At 34.8% G+C, this 20,860-nt stretch overlaps 1 protein-coding gene across 6 annotated transcripts in view; it reads right to left on the bottom strand.

Annotated features, from left to right (window-relative positions):
* Positions 1-20,860, bottom strand: part of ADAMTS6 (ADAM metallopeptidase with thrombospondin type 1 motif 6) — a 227,881-nt gene that overhangs the window by 125,527 nt on the left and 81,494 nt on the right. For all 6 annotated transcript variants that reach the window (XR_009452669.1, XM_059694536.1, XM_059694539.1 and 3 more), the window contains exons 8-9: positions 11,790-11,833; positions 7,398-7,503 (exon numbers count right to left, since the gene is read on the bottom strand). Coding sequence is in view for 5 of the 6 variants with exons in the window: in XM_059694536.1 (XP_059550519.1) it covers positions 7,398-7,503; positions 11,790-11,833 (150 nt within the window). In the remaining variant the exon portion in view is untranslated. The remainder of the gene's footprint in view (positions 1-7,397; positions 7,504-11,789; positions 11,834-20,860) is intronic.

The raw sequence follows: 20,860 nt of genomic DNA, 5'->3' as shown, positions 1-20,860 counted from the left end.
TTTTTAGTTTTAATAGTTACCCAATAGGATAGTTATTACAATTTGCTTATGTGTTTTCTAAAACAGAATTTGGAACTCAGTTCTACCTTTGGACTTTATATACAATTTACTAAACTAAGTGAACTCAAGATTTTGGACTTATTTAGGAAGATGTTTAATGAGGAGGGGTGTGCCTAATGAAATCTATACTCTTTGCAAACCTGTATAAAGCAAGTTCACATTTAGTATAAGCTCTTCCCTTGGGCAAGGGAAACAAAAGAAAAAATAAACAGATGGGATTACATCAAACTAAAAAGCTTCTGCACAGCAAAGAAAACCATCAACAAAATGGAAAGACAATCCACTGAAGGGGAGAACATATTCATCGATCTATCTGACAAGAGGTTGATATCCAAAATTTATAAAGAAATTATAAAACTCAACACCAAAAGAACCCCAAACAATCCAATTAAAATTGGGCAAAGGACCTGAACAGACTCTTCTCCAAAGAGAACATACAGAGGGCCAATAGACATGTGAAAAGATACTCAACATGACTAATCAGCAGATAAATGCAAATTAAAACCACAATGAGATATCGCCTCACACCTGCTGGAATGGCTATCATCAATAAATCAACAAATAAGTGTTGGTGAGAATATGGAGAAAAGGGAACCCTTGTGCACTGCTGATGAGAAGGCAGATTGGTGCAGCCACTGTGGTAAGCGTTATGGAGTTACCTCAAAAAGTTAAAAATGGAATTGCCTTATGACCCAGCAATGAATATATCCAAAGAAACCTAAAGCACTAATTCAAAAGAATATATGTACCCCTATATTAATTGCAGCATTATTTACAATAGCCAAGATTTGAAAACAGCCCAAGTGTCCATCAATAGATGAGTGGATTAAAAAGCTGTGGTACAATTACACAATAGAATACTATTCGGCCGTAAGAAATAAGGAAATCTTACTCTTTACAACAGCATGGGTGGACCTGGAGACCATTATGCTAAGTGAAATAAGCCAGTCAGAGAAAGACAAGGACCATATGATTTCACTCATATGTGGAATCTGACGAACAAAATGAACTAACAAGCAAAAGAGAGACAGCCTCATAGAGAGTAGGCTGATAGCTGCCGGAGGATGAAGTATGTGGGGGGGGGGGGGGGGAAGGGCGGGGGGGTGGGCTGGGTGAAAAAGGTGAAGGGATTAAGCAAAAAAGGAAAAACATGGACACAGACAATAGTATAGTGATGACCAGAGGGAAAGTGGAGATTGGGGGGAGGTAGAAGAGTGTAAATATAGGGGGGAATAAATGACGATGGAAGGAGATTCACTCAGGGTGGTGAACATATATACAATATATAGATGATGAAATATGGAATTGTACAGCTGAAACTTATATAATTTTATTAACCAATATCACCCCAATAAATTCAATTAAAAAATTAAAAGGCAAAACTCATAAAAATAGAGAATAAATTGGAACTTGCCAGAGGCTGGAGTGTGAGTGAAATCAGGAGATGCTGTTCAAAGTGTACAAACTTCCAGTTATAAGATAAGAAAGCTCTGTGAGAACATGAAGTAGTATGACTATATCTACTGTATTGTAGACTTGAGAGTTGCTAAGAGAGTGAATGTTAAATGTTCTCACTACATACACACAAAAAAAGGATAATTATATGATGTGATATATGTGTTAACTAACCTTATCATGGTAATCATTTTGCATACATGTATCAAATTATCATGTTGTACACGTAAACTTATACAATGCTATATGTCAATTATATCTCAATTAAAGTGGAAAAAAAGGAATAAAGTAGAAAACACAAATTACAAATATCAGGAATGAAAGATGGAACATGATTATGTATATTATAGACATTTAAACATGTGTATGATAAATTTAACAACTTAAGTAAAATACTCTACTACTTTGAAAGACAAAACAATAAAAGGAATGAGTAAAAAAAAGAAAGACATAATTAACAAAAAAGACTCAAAAGACTTAGATAATGTTATTTTGTAACTAATAAGAAATTAACTTATTAATTAACAATGTTCCCACAAAGAAAATTCTTGACTCAGACGGCCTCATTAGTAAATTCTATCAAACATTTCGGAAAGACAATATGTCCACCTAATGCACACAAACTCCTCTAGAAACTAGAACAGTTCTTAATTCCACCTATAACACTATATTCAGATACTCAAACTAGACAAAGACATTAAAAGAAAAGTATAAATCAACCAATTTTTCTATAAAAATTGTGCTGAAATAACTAGATATTCATGAGAAAAAGAGGAATTTCAATCCTTATATCACACCATACCAAAAAAAAAAAGAACACTAAAAACATAAACCAAAACTCACTGTAGATCTTAATATAAAAGCTAAAAGTTGTGTTCACTTCAGCAGCACATATACCAAAAGCTAAAAGTATAGAACTTCTAGACAAAAATAGAAAATCTTGAAGTAGGCAAATATTTTTTAGGACACAAAACAACACAAATCATAAAAGAAAATTTTAAATTAGACTTTATAAAAATTCTGTTTTGCACAAGGCACCATTAAAAAAATGAATGGCAAGCAACAGACTTGGACAAAATAAATATTCACATTATGTATATATGATGACAACTTTTACCTAGAATATACTATTGTTAAGTCCTACAACTCAATAAGAAGAAAACATCTCAGTTTTGTTAAAAAAAAATGGAAAAAGGATTTGAGTAGAATTCAAAGAAGATAATGAATGACAAATAAGCACATGAAAAGATGCTCATTATCAGAAAACCAATGATCAACTACTTAAAACCACAATGAGATTAGTCTATCAGAAAATCAATGATCAACTACCTAAAACCACAATGAGATACCACTAAAATGCATAATAATGATTAAAATCACAAAGAGTTGGCAAGGATCTGAAGTAACCAAATGCTCATAGATTGCTAGTGGGAATGCAAAATAGTATATAGCCACTTTGAAAAACAGTTTATGCATTTGTTATAAAATGAAACTAACACATACCATACTACCAGCAATATCACCCAAGAGAAATGAAAGCATATTTCCATACAAATCATTATACATGGATGTTCACAGAAGTCCTATCCATAATACTAAAACTAGAAACAACCTAAAATGGGATATGTGCTATGAAATACTATTCAGAAAAAAAAAGAAAAAACTACTAATATACACAACATGGATGAACCTCAGAAACAATGTGCTGAGGGAAGGAACCTAGACACAAAAGAGTAGCCACTACGTAAGTTCACTTAAATGAAACTACCAAAAAGACAAGTCTAATCTGTAATGATAGAAAGGAGATCTGTGCCAGGTAAGGGGGAGGGAGGGTGGAGATTTGACTGTAAAAGGAAACATGGGGATTTTTTTAGTTAATGGAAATGTTGATATCTTGATGGTGGTAGTGATTACCTGGTTATATACATTTGTCAAAATTCATTGAACCATACACAAAATAGAAGCACATTCATTGTATTTAAATTATACTAAATAATGTTTTAAAATGTACTCATGGGAACATAAACTCTTCCAGGAAATAGAATACTTCTTAACTCATTATATAAAACTAGCATTATTTTGATACCAAAACTAGGCAAAGGTATTAAAGTTCCAACTACTTTCGTGTATGCTTATTATTAACCTTCTATTATGAGAGCACAGCATTGTTCAAGCATTTAAAGAGAGGTAGGGCCCCAGCGGGTTTGGCTTAGTGGATAGAGCGTCAGCCTGCAGACCAAAGGGTCTCAGATTCGATTCGATTCTGGTCAAAGGCACATACCTCGAATGCAGGCTCCTCCCTGGCCCAGGCCCTCGTCAGGGCATGTGCAGGAGGCAACCTATGGATGTGTTTCTCTCACATCGATGTTTCTTTCTGTCTTTCCCTCTCTCTTCCACTCTCTCTCAAAATCAATGAAAAAGTATCTCAGGTGAAGATAAAAATAAATAAAGACAGGTACATTAACCAGAAGAAGGGGCATTTGGATGGAAGAAAACAGTAATTGGAGCTTCCTAGCACACATAATTTACTTTACAATTTTATCCTGAAGTCTTGGCACATTTCTCCTTTTAAAAAAAAAAATCATCTCCTAGCCAGTCTTCTATAGAAAGCATACCCCAATTGGTAAAACCAAACACTGACATTGATTTCTGAAAGCAAGACTGATATACCCCTGCAGCTTTCAATGCAACTTTTAACACTTCTTTATACTTTCTCAAAATCAGATTTATATTGCCGAAACCGGTTTGGCTCAGTGGATAGAGCGTCGGCTTGCGGACTGAAAGGTCCCGGGTTCGATTCCGGTCAAGGGCATGTGCCTGGGTTGCGGGCACATCCCCAGTAGGAGATGTGCAGGAGGCAGCTGATCGATGTCTCTCTCATCGATGTTTCTAGCTCTCTATCTCTCTCCCTTCCTCTCTGTAAAAAATCAATAAAATATATTTTTAAAAAAATCAGATTTATAGTTCACTCAATCACTATTAATTAATAAATGAGTTGTCACATCTAAAAGATTTGTGGCCTTAAGACCTATTCTTATTTGCAAAAGAAATCAGACATATACAATGGTAGAGGGAGCAGCCTAATGAACTCCCATCCACACATCATGATGAGTATAAAATGCAACATGTTGCTATTCTTGCTTTATCTTTCTCTTTTCCTCCTTTCTTTTAAAAGTAAATCTCAGACCTCATTCACTTCAGTCCTGCAGACTTCAATGTGCATCCCTTAAAAATATGAATATTTTAAGATCTCTTTTTTAACATTATTTTTGTACAGTAGGGATACATTAGATAGTTTTCTCAATATAACTAGAGGTCTGGTTGAGTTCTTGCCACCCCTCTTTAACACCATAATTTTTCAACTTCTGAAACTATGGCAACTACATAATTAATGAAAAAAATCTTTCAAAGAACATTCTTTTCTATACAGTTTCATTAAGTGCCTTTGGCTTATAGCCTGCATTAGAGGTAGACATGCCATTTAAAAATAGCATAAACCTCAATTTTTCATTTGACAAGGAAACTAACTTCTTGTTTTCACAAAAGTATGGAGAAAAATAAAAGTAGTCATTAAGGCCCAGCCAAAGAAAAAAGTTATCCCATAGCTGTTTAAAATGGATATTATGTCCCTACATGAGAAAACACTGGGTACAAAACCATATTCTACACAATTTTTTAAAAGGTAGACAGTTTTCACACAGTCTAATGACTTAGTAGGGGCACTTTTCAGTAATCAATGGTCAAATGTTCACTGTGATGAATCTGCAGACTTCATCATCTCACTTAACATCCACCCTAAACAATACAAATTACAAAAAAAGTTCACTATACTTCATCTGAAAAGTATACTTGATGTTTATCATGGCTATTGCTTTGTTTCAGAAGAACAGAAAGCACTGTATTTTAATTATATGAATTGTGCCAGATTGACTTGCTGGGTTCCTCAAACTAAACCCTAAGATCAAAAAGCAAGTGAAGGGCTCTTAATCCATGAAATAGATTTTCCCTAACTGACCAAATACAATTTCACATATTGAAAAAGATAACATGTTAATCACATCCTGCCTACTTGTCTGGGGGAAAAGGGATAGCCACATAGTAATCAACTGGACATGGAAAGAAAGCTAATTTCTAGTCAGTCAAATAATATTTTTGAATGGAAGCATTTCTTCTGGCTCTCATTATAAAGCATTCTGTGTATCCCCCCCACCACCACCACCACCCATTTCTAACAATCACTATCAAACAAGAATTAGCAGTGAAAAAAAAGTTATTCAAAGGAACATAAATCTTAAGAGGTATATTCTACTTCTTGCACATTCTTTTACAAAAGGTATAAACTATTCATCTTAGGAAAAATTTAAAGGAATTACCCATTAGACTAACAAAAAAAAAAAATCTAGGGAGCCTGAGAGTAGTTCAGTTAGAATCTTAATAAAAGATACAGCGATAGACCCTCAAATGGGCTATGTAAGTACATACAAGAAAAGGGGACTTACGAAGCATATGCTGGCGTTGACTAACTTGTAACTGCATGAAGGAGTAGTGCTTGCATACACACATTACTCATCCATGCTGTGTTGCTTGTCCTGACCTTTTGATTTAATTGAATCTAACAGAACCTATTACATTCAGTCTGGTTGCATAAGATTATGACAGTCATTAATGAGCTAAATTTGTAAGTGCGCTGAAGATAAACTGCCTGCATAAGAAGGGCTTTTCCCTTTTGTTCCCCTGCTGTTTATTGCAATGGAAACTAGAACACCAATATTTTTAGGACTTTATTAAAAGTGTAATACTGACTTTTCCCCATATCTGAGGCAATCCAGGTTTGAAACTTGCCTGTTACTTAAGGTTACCCATAAATCAATACTAATTTGGTAAAATTTAAATTGCAATTTTCCAAATAATGCAACAGATTGACCCAATTTTACTCTCCTCTTTCAAGGAAAAAAAAAAAAAAGGCTGAACTACAAATTTATCTCAGGAATGATCGCTAAGGCAAGTGTATAATAAACATTTATTTTTATTTGTTCTTTTCCCCCCACCCATTTCTCTACCAAAAAAAGCAGACTGTAAAACTTAGATCATACAAATGTCAGGAGCTCTTGCAAATAGATTGCTTGCTTGACTTAAAAATGTTTGACTATCCTTTTAAAGTTTTCAAACTCCTCTCCCTTCACATGAGCAGGCTTTTACATTTACTACTGCCTGTTGTTTGGAGTAAAGAAAGAAGGGTTTTATTGCTGAGAGGTGGATAGGACAGTTTTGGGCCAGATATATTTAAAACAAATATTAAAAACTAGATCCTCTTAAAAAGTAGTAAGGATGATATCTCACTACTCTTGGAACACCATTTCTTTTTTTCTTTTCTTTTTTAATGACACACATGTAAACCTGAAAATACCAGTTATATAGCAATGATTGCACAAACTTTATGCCTGGAAAAGATGCTCACAAGCTGCATGAAGAGTGAAAACTCAAAGTAAATTTTATGGAAGTGGTGTCAATGATGATTTTAAAATATAAAGGTGTTGTCACTTGAGGAAAAGAAAGATCATTTCAACAATTTCACTTTGAGGAGCTGGGTGTTGAGTGGACCACGCTAAAACTAAATTACTGCACATGTACATATATCACAAAACTTAAGTGTGATGTATTCACCACTCGGAGGATACTAGTCATGAATCAGAAAGATTATTTAACAAGTCTCCAGTTCTTAAGATGATTTATCCCAGCACCCTAAATGATAACATTCTCTATTGAAATCAGACAAAAAGGCAGTAAAATATGGTTGAGCACATGTGTTCTGCACAGTAGTTATGAGTTGCTCAAAGGAGTGGAGCTCTAAAATTTATTTTGATTTTCTTAAACTCACTCACTTGTGACCAATCTCATGTGCAATGGTAAAAGCTGAACCCAGGCCAATGTCTTCATTAATGCTGCAGCTCCTTTCAGGCTCACACATTCCAGCCACAGAGGCCAAGCCTGAATAAACAGAAGGAGACACAAAGGGTCAAGCCAAGGTGTTTCAGTCTTAAAAAGCCCATACTTATAAATGCCTGGATTCTTTTTAATAACCTCCATGCACAGAAGGAGCAGTTGGCAAAAGGTTAACTTTCTAGTCATTTGCAAAATCACTAGGGGGAGTTTCACTTTGCCGGCTAGACATTAATATTTTTTGAACTGCAGTCAGTGCTGGAAAATGTCTAGACTAGGGGTTAGATTTATAAATTTTACTTCTGGTAACTTGGGACCACCTAGTAACTTGAGCCAGAAGAGGGAATTCAAGAAAGCATTTCTATTTTAACATTCTTTAGGCTGTAGAAAGCAAAATATATCCACATTATTTTTCTAAAGAGATCTGTTTAAGTTTAGTGGGTTCATAAAAATATACAAGCAACTTTTTAGTTACCAAAAAAAAGGGAATCCCAAATGGTTTTCTAAAATGACATTTTTATAAAAACAAAAATGAATGATTCAAAAGAGAAAAAGGAGAAATGTTAAAGACAGGAGGTTGTTGCATATTTTTAATCTTCTGAAATTAGTCCTGATACTAATGCAAAAATTTCTTTAAGTGTTTTAATGGTAGGAAAGTCATTCAGATATTCAATTTAGTTCTCCCCTCTCCCATCCCCCTTCGATGCCTTAGAGTTATATTAATAGAGAAAAATTATGGTGTTAATTCACTGATTCTAGTGAAATGTTATGTTACTCAAAGTATTCTTCCTTTGGGAATGTTAGTATGTAAAATCTTTAATATTTACTTCCAAATGAATATCATGCTCTGTGAATTGGTATGTAACTTTAAAACAGTGCTTAGAAAAAAATTATTTTTGTGCAGAAGATAAAATGTCAGGTGTTGCAATGAAACAAATGCCAAATCATACTTAACACACATAAGGGTGAAAGTTATTTATAAGAAATTGAAGGAAAACCAGGAAAGGCTCTTTATATATTACTATCATCAGCCAAATATTAATAATTACCTTCCCAACAAAAGTGATTTGAATCCAATTCAATAAATATGTATCGAGTGCAATAAACAATGTTCTATGCTGGTATAATTCCCCAGCTGCACTGATTTGGAACAGTAAAAGCCTCTCAATTCATATTTTTACTGACAAGAAAGCTCTAGAACAGTGATGGCGAACCTATGAACTCATTTTTTTGGTTGATTTTTCTTTGTTAAATGGCATTTAAATATATAAAATAAATACCAAAAATATAAGTCTTTGTTTTACTATGGTTGCAAATATCAAAAAATTTCTATATGTGACACAGCACCAGAGTTAAGTTAGGGTTTTTCAAAATGCTGGCACGCCGAGCTCTAAAGGTTCGCCATCACTGCTCTAGAAATTGTTTCTCTGGATCTTCTAATATGAAATATCCACATAATAACCACGTTGGAACAGAGATGAGGTTAGTGATGGATTTGCTAATAGACAGTTTACTTTTCCTACTTTTTATGGAAAAGGCAGCAGTTTGGGAAGGGGTTAATTTCTGTTTCACAGAGTTATAACACTGGCATTACCCTTGTCCTGCCCTTCCATTCACTTAAAAGTCTTAGGACCTGAAGAAGAGGATGTGAAAAGAGGGACTAGTCAAACTCCACTGAAAGAGAGAGAGAGAGAGAGAGAGAGAGAGAGAGAGAGAGAGAGAGAACAAACAAAAAGTTTGCAGTATATTAAATGGCTTCAAGCTATTGGGTTCAGCACGTCCCATGACATGGGACGAAAATGCCACCCAAAACCCTTTCTGTTTCAAACTTTATAAAATTTGGTTTTAAAATATATATATTAATAAGAATAATTACTGTTAAATTAACATTTCTTACATTTCCCAAAATATATTATTCTATGGGCTAGCTTTTTGTTTGTTGTTGTTTGGGATGTGCCCTGTGCTGTATTTTTCATTGAGAATTTTCAATGACTCCCCAAGGTATGTTTGTAAGCACTGCTTTACCTCTGCATCTGATATAAAATTGTTAACACTACTAAAAGGACAACTTAAGAAAGAACATATTTTGGAAATAACTACTACTTGTTGAAAATATAAAGGTAAATCTTAACTGAAATGAAAGAATAATTTAAATGCTACTGTATTTTCACAACCCCCCACTATTTTCTGTATTCCTATAAAATTGAAGCTGTCAAAGTTCTTATGTGTGATTGTGTTAATAGGGGCTTGATTACTATTTGGGTCATTTAGATTTCCTCAGTTTGATGGCCACAGTTTGCACCCTCAAATCTACTTAGCTAGGTTAAAATTGGTCAAAAGTACTAAGTAAGCAAGAGAATATACAAGTATCAGCACAAAACAAACATGAAAGTCACTAGCATGGCCATTCAAAAAGAAAAAACTGATCACTTATGTACTGATAATATATTTTCCACATAAGGTCAACACGTGTGTGTGTGTGTGTGTGTGTGTGCGTGTGCGTGTGCATAGTTTATTCAGTTTTCACTATGAGACAGTATAACAAATAATTTAGAATGATTTAAATTTTGAAAAATTTACGTTGAGCTTGATTCTAGAAATTAGTAAACTATAAAAATTTGAACACATTATTTTGAAAAATGTAAAAGGAGAGGGGGGTAGGATAATACCTCAAATCTACTTTAATAAAAATGACAATAAAAGTTCTAAGCAGTGTTATTACTGGGACAGTGTTCTTCAATGTCCTGATGAAGAACATATCTCAATGTAAATAATCTATCTTCAAAAATAAGGACAGGATATGTATACATATACATACATACATTCTGGCTTGTACCTTCTTTGAGGCTTACTGTCTACTGTACTTAAAGTTGATTAGGCACTTGGTAAATGCTTACAGAATTTGAACAATAATAGAAAAGGTAAGTTAGTATAATCTTCACATTAAATAATAACAGCTGTTCATTTTTATACTACTTCTTTACTACACACCTTTATATTTTCTTACTTATTTTAATAACGTCCCTGTAGCAGAAGGACAGATCCTACTTCTATTTCATAGATAAAGAAATTGAGGGACAAAGAGCTAAATAAACTATGAGAGGCAATGTACTGAAACTGTCAAAACCAGGCGTTCATGTCGGATTCAGGATCCCTTCCATTGGATTACATTGGTCTTGTTAACCTAAAATACTACAAATAAAATCTTTTTGATGAGAGCTCTTTCTGCATTATGCTTTTTAACTAGCAAACTTCTCCACTGTAGTACTCATCCTCCGCTAATTGAGATTTCTTCTTTAACCATAAATCCTGAGGGAAATGAGGTAGGAGAAGACTGAAAGGCAGGTAAAATCATCAAGAGAAATTTTAATCTCTGAAGAGATGATTCACTGAACACCCCAGGAAGTTGGGTAATACTTTTTTCCCCCCACTCCTATTTTAATTTGATCTTAAAACATTCTTATGAGGCGCATAGGAGTAGATTTTTAAATTATTCCTTGACAGGTAAAAAGATTGAGATTTGTCATGGAGAAACTAGAGAATTCACCTTCAGTTGCTTAACTTCTGAGTCTTTTAAAAGTCTCTTGACACTAAAAAATTATCATTAAAAAAGTCCCCATTTCTTAACATAACTCTATTTACTTAAAATTTATTTTACTTGAAGTTAATGTAGTTAACTTTTACCAGTATGAAGTTATGATCTGCAACAAAATGTGGTTTTTTAAATTCTAGATTATTACAAAACTGTTTTTTAAAAAACAAATGATTTGGGGGGCACACAAGAAATATAATTATATCCTCTCTACTACTATCTGTAATATTTTACAAAATTGTTCTTTTTTGTTCAGGTACTAAAAATTTCCAATAATATCATAATTTATGGGGATATAGTATTTCCATCAAATTGCACCGCTCCCTCCATCCCCCCCCCCCAAAAAAAAAAAAAAACTGCTCTCAATGCTTCTTCCTTAAGTATCTCCAAAATGGTTTTTGCCTTTCCTCGCCTGAAAATTAAAGATGCTGGCTGCTTTCATTTGCTCTCAAACTCCTTGGTATTTTTGGAAAATACATTACAGAAATGGATTATATAAAAATGAGTGGCAACTTCTGATTTATCATTATTGTTTGATGATTTTTAATCATCTTCTAAGTTGTTTTTAATCATCATTCTACTTGTTTCCTAGTAGGTGACATATCCACAAAGGTCAGGTTTAACAATTTATAGGAGTCATTTCAGATGTGTCAGAAAGGAAAATGACCAAATTAATAATAAAGAGCAAAGCCACTGGACCAAAGAGACAATTTGAACTACCCTCCTTTTATAAAACACTTACCCAGTGTTCCACAGGGCTTATTTTTATAAGTGCAGATATCATATCTATAGAGGAGAGAAAAAAAGAGACGAAATTTGTAATCTGATCAAATTTTTTAAATGTTTTCATATATTCATCACACTTTTTTTTTCTTGGAGCTTTGGTTGTCAGACCACAATCAGTGCAATTATGAGCAGCCAGCTGGAGTGTTGGCATTTTCAGCACTCTGGGGGACACTGCCGGCTGCTCTACACTCACAGCCTCTGGCTACAAGCCAGCAGGACACCTGCCAGCAAGAAAGAAAGGTTAAAGTGGATTTTTGTAATTACAAGTTCCGTAAAATCATCTACCTTACTGTCTTGAAGCTAGAATAGCTTGTCTGCAGATTGCTACTGCTTCTACAAAAAACAAACAGGTAGTTTTCTAATTCCCAATCTTTTTTGAACCTGCTGGAATATTTTCTTATCATAGCCACAGACAGTAGTTTATACTTCTGAGCTACAAGCACCATTTGGTGTTCATTCAACTTGAACAGGCGTTCTTATTTAATTAAATAAAAACCAGAGCAATAAAGCAATTGAAATAAAATTGATATCGCATAGTTTTCCTTGTTATATAACAGCAATTTTGTGTGGCTAAAATGCAAATATTTTAAGAGATTTTTATAAACAGCTAAATAAATAGCTCACTAGGAAGTTTTCCTAATGTTGCTCAGACTTATTCGGACGCTATGTTGCATTATAACGCAATACAAATGATGTCGTTCATAAAGTAATGTTGTGTATTTTAAAATAGGTTACATTTAGAATGCTAAATCAATATTGATGTAAACATTTATTGTTAAGCATTTTAAAAATATTCTTTCAAACTTATTTTTAAAATATAATACATGTTTCTAAAGTGAGAATAAAAACTACATTTTAAAAGAGTGAGTATTTTTATTTGCCTATGTTTTAGACTAGAAGTAAAAGGCTTTTTAGTTAAAAAATAAAATTTCACAAACTGCAGGAAAATCCATGTTGTAAAAAGTTCTCATTTATTGTATATAATGGTTAGTCCACATTACTGGGGGAACGGTTTAGTAATTAATCCCTTAGTCACCTCTTCATCTTCATCTTGTTCACACTCTACAAATGTTTCCTTACATTTGATCTTGTATAACTTTTCTATTTTGACCATTCACACACTCATCCTCTCTCTTCCCTTGTAACTGGTAAACCAATAGGTTGTAGTATCTGGTACACTCTTGAGTGTAAGATATAGACAGGGCACTTGTTGTATTTACCAAAGCATCAGAAAGTATATTCTGGGTGTCAAAATCAATTTATCTTACGATCATACTGTATAAATGCCTATGATGTTACATAGACACAACCCATACCAGCAGTGTTCAAGAAAATGTAAACAAAGACTTTTCATAAAGAGTAATGCAGATAAAAATGTTTAAGCAGAATCTATTTCCAAATCCTCAGCTTCCACGTGTCCTTTTCCTAAAACTGAACTGCCTGAGAATGCACCTGTAAACCACCAATTTACCTTTCGTCTTTGCCTTTCACAACTGCACTGCTTCTACTTTACAAAACAAACAAACAAACAAACAAACAAACAAAAAACCACCAAAGAACATACTTCTCACCCATCCCAATCCTTGTTATGGTATGTTGCTCCTGGGTATACAAGCCTCCGAAGCAAAATGCAAAGGAATAATTCAAGAATTCATGGATCCTGGGGCATAATCTCTTACAAAGCAAGAAAATTGAAGGGTGTAATGCTTATTTCATCCTGGCAAGACTCTATTTCTTTATACCTCTCTGTCTGATTGCTTATAAGCCAGTCTATATATCCCTCTCGCAATTAGAACTCAGATGTGACATTGTCATGGAGTGTTTTAGCATTTTCATTTGAACTAAAAAATAAAGCCAGGCTTGTTATTGACAGACAATAAGTCTGACTTACCTAAGTAGTTTGGCAATGAGCACTGACTTAGCCAATTAGATTACATGGTGAACATTTTTCATGACTCAATGAAATAGGCAACTCCAAAGTTGTGACAACATTTATTTAAAGCATATATCCATCATATCATATGTTTTTAACTAGTCTCTGTAGCTACGTAAGCTTATGATTAAATAAGTATTTTTAGATATCAACTTTATAATGTGCAAAGTGGTACATCATTTTTCAAAATTATTTTAGGAGTCAAATAAAGCAAAATGTTTGAAGATCACAGACAAATACAACTTATATTTCCACCTCATAGCAGTCTTTTCTCACCTCCTCTCATTGCTCTCATGCTGTCTACACCTTTTATGTTACACTTCTGATGAATATTATTTTATTCTATCATGACTGCCCAAAATACCTGCATAAAGGCTAAAGCCATCAACAAATAATGCAGACTAAAGTATCTTAGACTAAGGTAATTCTATTTGCATTTTCCTCAGCTTTCCCCAATCCTCTGATGTACTTGCAGAATTCTCTACAGGATATTCTATAGGGAAAAGCCATGCCATTCCTTTTTGGCTTTTGTATTCAATTCAATTCACACTGTATCCTTCTGTATTCGATATTCAGAGAGAGCAATTATTGCTTTCTATGCATTACCTTTAATACCAAGCACCAAACAGCAACATTTTTACATTCATTTGTTCATATGTGGTTTTGCTGAGCACCGATCATATACCCAGGTTTAGTGGCATATACTAGAGTCTAAACATAGATAAATAAGTTAGTTGTGTTCTATTTGGGAAAAGACACATAAGCAGGTGAGTTATAAAATATTGAGGAAAGATTATTAAATAAATGTTTAAAAAGTTAAACTTACACACAATAGAGTCAATACTCATTAGCCTCTATTATGATGATTATTGTCATAGTCAAGTTATATACAAAATGCTTTGGAAATACAGAGTAAGGAGTGGTTACACAATAGCAAGCTAGGAAACAGATTCATTTAGGACATAACACAGATTTTTAAGAGTTAGACAGATAAAATAAAAAGTAAAGGTATTCCAGGCAGAGAACAGAATAATCAAAGTAGCGGAGTCTGGAAAGGTTAAGATGTATGCAGGCAACTATGAGGAGCTGAAACATTGACTAGAGAGGCTGAAACATTGACTGTACAGGTCAATTATCAGACAATGAATTGAGAGAGTTGGTGCTGGGGGGACAGATGACTAAGTACCTTGAATGCCAAACCAGATTTGTGTTTTTCTACCGGCATAAACTTAGAAAATAGTTTGCAAAATAGGGGGGGAAAAGGTTTAAGTATATTTATATGAGTGTGTACATAAGTTTGTATTCAGATAAAGTCTGGGAGAATTATGGTGGGGACCTAAGGAAGAGGTGGGAGAGTAGGGAGAACATAATGGTTTTTATTCTATTGTATACATTTCTGTATAACCAATATTAATCAGAACGTGTTTTAGCTATGCCTGTCTCTGACAATCAACACACACACAAAATAAATTGATAATTAGTCTAATGAATGTTTAATAAATATTGAAAATGTGTTTTTCATTAAAGAAAGAAATTAGTGGTTTTCAGACTGGCCAAAAGATTTTAGAGGCATGCCCGCATTCTGCATGAATCAGACAAGGATCCGCCAAACTTTGTAGGCTGCACACTTAGGTAAAGCCTCCAAGATTATCTTGTGTGTCCACTCATTGATTTGGAAGACCCGGTGCCAGATGACAAATACAAGAGTAACAGAATTTTTTTTTCTGCCCACTCTCCACACCCTTGAAGCAAATCAATCTCTAAAAAATCTTGACCAACCCAGATGTGTCAGGAGCTCTGAAAGTTAGGCCAAGCTACAAAGTACAGTGGAGTCCTAAGAAGTGATAGAAAAGCTGAAATATAATTTAAAAAGGTTCTCTGCTTTCTGAATTTTGATCTCTATGGTACTTGTTTTGTTTTCTCTACATGAAAGAATAATAAAGGCCTCTGGGCAGATAAAAAAAGAACTAAGAAACATGATCTTAGGCAATCCACACAAAGATAGGTACCTAAAGGAAATCAGGGTTCTGCTTTTGGATGAGATGACTGTACACATTGTCATTCCCTTACCCTTAATTCATAATGTAGAACTGACTAAGATCAAAACCACAGAGGCTGGTTGAATATCTGTTACTATAGCACTGGTACGCTTTTCTGCTGTACTTTCAACTCTAATTTCCTAATCATTTTTGGTTAGGCATGACCAACAAAAGAAACTGACCAAAACATGTAATTAAATTCCATTTTAAGGTCTGCAAAATATAGCACTACCTTACAATGATGAAATACCTGGATGGTTTCTTAAAACCTTTTCCAAAAACTACATTCCATTCTAATGTAAGAGCAACAGTCATTACAAAGAATCATTCCTTTCAGTGATTTAGTTTTAAAATGGAATGACTCAAAATCTAAACTTTGAGACTCATTCGTTTAACAGTGAGTCACAGACTTACTTCCAGAATGTCCTAGGTACTGTGCTGTCTCATTTGTACTCTTAGAGATGGTGGTAAAAGCCAAGAAATGGTGACACAGCAATTTTCTGCTTTTCTTTTTTACATTCACTGAGGCACCGGAATTATGAAACTTACTTCATTTATAAAAACAATTGTAATATAATACTACAGAAAAAATTATTTTAGCCCAATATATGCAAGAGAGCCCACTTCCTAGCTGTCCTCACCCCAAGTCCACATCCTTCTTGCATACAAAATACATTCATTCCATCCCAACAACCTTAACTCATCCCAATAAACTTAACTCAACCCACAGAAGTCTTCACTCATTCTAGAATTAACTCTAAAGTTGAGAGTCTCCTCTAAGTATTATCTAAATCAGATATGGGTGAGACCCTAGGTACAGTTCATTCTGAGGCAAAATTCCTTTTTATCAGTGAACCCGTAAAATCAGAAAAGCTATGTATTTCCAAAATGCAATGGTGGGACAAATATAGGATGGACAGTCTCATTCCAAAGAGAAGAAATCAAAAGGAAGAAAGAGGTGATGGGTCCCAAGTAAATCCAAAACCTAGCATAGCAAATTCCATTAGATCTTAAAACTCTAGAATAATCCTCTTCGGCTGATGCTCTGCCCTCTGAACCCACTGAGGTAGCAGCATCACCACATGACTTTGTGGGTGGCCCACTCCTTCAGCTTGGCAGCATGCTGCCCACATGGCTCTCCAAGGTGGAGGAAGACTTGTCTCCAAGGACACACACTCTGGGCCTGTGGTGAGAGCCGTAGCCCTGATGATCTCTGAATTGCCTTTGGGGTCCTACTTTCTTCTTTTTGAAAGTATAATGTATGTTCACAGCCTTCCTTTATTCCCTCCTATTTTCTCTCCTCTAGTCCCAGTTGGCTGTGTTTCTCCTGGTATGATTCCATCTCTATGGATGGCTCTGTTCAGATGGCTGGTTATTTCTACAGTTCATACCCACACTGATCTCCTTATCAAATACAGTCAGCCAGCCACACCCTTAGTGTTCTCTTCCGAATGTACTTCCTCATTTTTTGCAATATGAACAGGGTGAGATTTTCCAAATCTTTAAGTTCCAGTTCTTTTTGCTCAACATTCTCTCTTTCGATACATTTCTTCTTTTCACACTTTACTATAAGCGGTCAGGAAGAACAAACACTTTGCTTAGAAATCTCCTCAGCTCAAGATCCAATTTCATCGCTCACAAGTTCAACCTTCCACAAAACATTAGAACGTGGACATAATTGAGCCAAGTTCTTTGCCAGTTAGTAAGAACCACTTTTTCTCCATTATACAAAAAACATATTCCTAGTTTCAAACTGAGACATCACCAAGCTGACCTTTATCACCCATATTTCTACCAACATTTTGTTCATGATTACTTGTGTATTCTATAAGATGGAAGCTTTCTCTACAGCTCTCCTCTTTTCTCTCTGAGCTCTCACCAGAATTGCCTTTTTAAAAATTTTTTTTTATTGATTTCAGAGAGGAAGGGAGAGACATAGAAACATCGATAATGAGAGAGAATCATTGATAAGCTGCCTCCTGCATGCCCACACTGGGGATTGAGCCCACAACCCCGGCATGTGCCCTGATCAGGAATCAAACCGTGACCTCCTAGTTCATAGGTCAACGATGCTCCACCTACATCAGCCAAGCCAGAATTGCTTTTTTAAAGTACCTTCATAGCAATCGGGGCTTCTTCTAGCATGCATTTTGAAATTCTTCCAGCCTCTACTCCTTATCAAGTTCCAAAAATTCCCATTTTTAGGTACTTGTTATAGCAATACCCCACTCCTCAGTACCAATTGCTGAGTTAGTCAGCTTGGGATTCTATAACAAAATACCATAGGTTGGTTGGCTCAAACCACAAACATCTATTTCTCATAGTTACGGAGGCTAGGAAGTCCAAGATCAACACATGGACAGATTTGGTGTCTGGTAACGGGCCTCTTCCTGAAACCATTTAAAGATTATCATTCAGATGTGGGGATCTCACCCGGCCCACTTCTCTAGCCTTAAATCCACCTCTGTTCCCTCTCTGCAAACTCAAGCCATATTTGCCTTCTTTCGATTGCTGAACATACCATGTTTCCTCTCATCTCATGAACTTTGACCTTGCTATTCCCTCCATCTGAACACTTTTCTACCGACTCCACTCTCTTTGCTAGGTTACATACTACTCTTTGCACTGCTCAATGCACTTTCTCAAAGTCTTCCCTGACTAGATGAGGTTCCCCTAATAAATACTTGTTGAACTGCCTAAAATTTCCCTTCATAGCTCTTATCAGACTGGTAAGTTCATGTATGTGTCTTTCCCACTAGATTGCAAATTCTTTGACATTAGGGACTGGTCTATTTTGTACACTCCTGTATCACAGGACCCAGTACAATGCCTGGAGCACAGTAGGTGTTCAGTGTCTATAGAATGAATTCCCTCTAAAAATGTTCTAGCCGTTTATGCTTCCATAAACTCATTTCTCAATACCTCTGTCAACAATAGTAAGAAAGTTATTTTAAAAGCATCAAAACTCAGTTAGATAATGAAGTTCCTGTGTGTTTGTCAGGAATGCAAAAATTATTTAAAGGTAGATTTATAATATAGGATTGCCTTGGTATGTAGATAATGAAATATGCTGGTTTCACGCAAAATTTATATACTAGCAGACTCATTCTTATTCATGGATTTAAAAATTAAACCACTTTTTCAACAAATATTTACTGAAAGCTTATCACGTGTTGGCATAAGGAAAAACATGAACAAGGCTAACATAACCCCTCATCTTAAGAAGCTTAAAACCTTTCTAAGATCAGTAAAGGTTCATCAGGCATTACCAAAAAGAGAAAATGTTTTCACACTTTTACACCACTGGAGTACAATTAATTGGACTGCACTTTGGTCATTTTGGAGTTATTTTTGTATCCTCCTTTTCCTTTGTTCTTTCACATGAAATGGATAATTTTTCTCAGGGTAGGTATATTCATCCTATTAATTTCAACCCTATTTACAACTTCCTAATATATATCCTTAAGTATCTCTTGTTGAGTTTAATGCAAATAGCCTTTACCAACTGTGTATTATAGAGAGTTTATTATTACTAAACAGAACCCTGCTCATGCTGTTCTCTCACCCAAAATTGTAACTGTCTCCAAAAGCCTAAACACGTTCGGTTGGAGTTCAAGACCCCCTCAAAAATCTGGCTTACTTCTCCCTAGATATGTTCTCTACCCTAGCCAAATCTAACTAAATACTCACCACTCTCTAAAAATATCGTGATCTTCCCTGTGTCCATGCCTTGTATGTGCACTATCCTCCTCCCATTTTATTGTGAAAGTTTAGATATCACTTAAGCTCAGATCAAATACATCTTTCATGAAACCCAAAATGATTCCTTCTCTAATTATTCATGTGTTTCACATTGTTTTATATCACAATTACTTACATAAACCTCATTTTCTTCCCAAAAACCATTATCAGTATTTAGGGAATATAATAACACCTGACTATCACAAGAAGAAGATGAAGAAAAGGATGACATAGAGGTGGAAGTGGAGGAGGAGGAGGAAAGCAATGACAAAAAAACAATGACTATGAGAGTTTAAATGGGTTTCTGATCCCTGGGGAATTTATATTTGTCATTATAAAATTATTAAATGGCCTTCAGATTATGATTAAGTTTTTCATGTAGTTTAGCTACAGGGAAGGAAAGTGCTGATTATGCTAACTTGTATACTCTAGTCCCGTGGTCGGCAAACCACGGCTCGCTAGCCACATGTGGCTCTTTGGCCCCTTGGGTGTGGCTCTTCCACAAAATACCACATGGGGCACGCACATACAGTGCGATTGAAACTTCGTGGCCCACGCGCAGAAGTCAGTATTTTGTGGAAGAGCCACACTCAAGGGGCCAAAGAGCTGCATGTGGCTCGCGAGTCGCAGTTTGCCGAGTCGCAGTTTGCCGACCATGGCTCTAGTCCATTGTCAACTATATTTTTCATTGTAAATTACTAATGAGGGGGACATTTTTATTTCTTATTATCAGTTTCAAGAGTTTGGTTAATTTTAAGTGTATCTTTAAAATAGATGTGCAAGCTAACAAAAAAATCAGGTTTTGAAATCTCCAAGGGTAAGGGCCAGGTTCTAGAGTACATTAAATTCACCTAATTAATCAATGCCACCCTGAGAGATATATGTCTCCTTTAAGGGGTAAATAACAAGAATCCCGATATTCCCTTTTGCTAGAGGAACAAGCACACCATGTATTTTTAATATTAAAATATTTACAACAATTACAGCACCTAGAACAAAGATATATACAAATTTTTAATAAAAATAGTTGGTTTTCTAAGAAATAAAATAATTAGGTTTTGTTTGTTGCTTAAAGAACAAATTAGTTCCCTATAAAAAAAACATAACTTTCTCTAGTATTGTATTTAGTGTAAATTATATTTAACATCAACATGTAGTGGAAATGCTTTATAAACAGTGAAAATTTGTTTGTCTTTTTATATTGTTTATAATAAAAGGACAGTTTATAGAAGTAACTTTACTTACTTTACTACATCTAAAAATTTTTTTCTAAATTTTTACTATAGCATCTTTTTAGTTTTACAGAACATGCAG

This window comes from Myotis daubentonii, chromosome 4 (genome assembly GCF_963259705.1).
Source record: "Myotis daubentonii chromosome 4, mMyoDau2.1, whole genome shotgun sequence".
NCBI classification, from domain to species: Eukaryota; Metazoa; Chordata; class Mammalia; order Chiroptera; family Vespertilionidae; genus Myotis; species Myotis daubentonii.
Note: the sequence above shows the minus strand (reverse complement) of the source record. Positions and strands in the feature narration are given on the sequence as shown.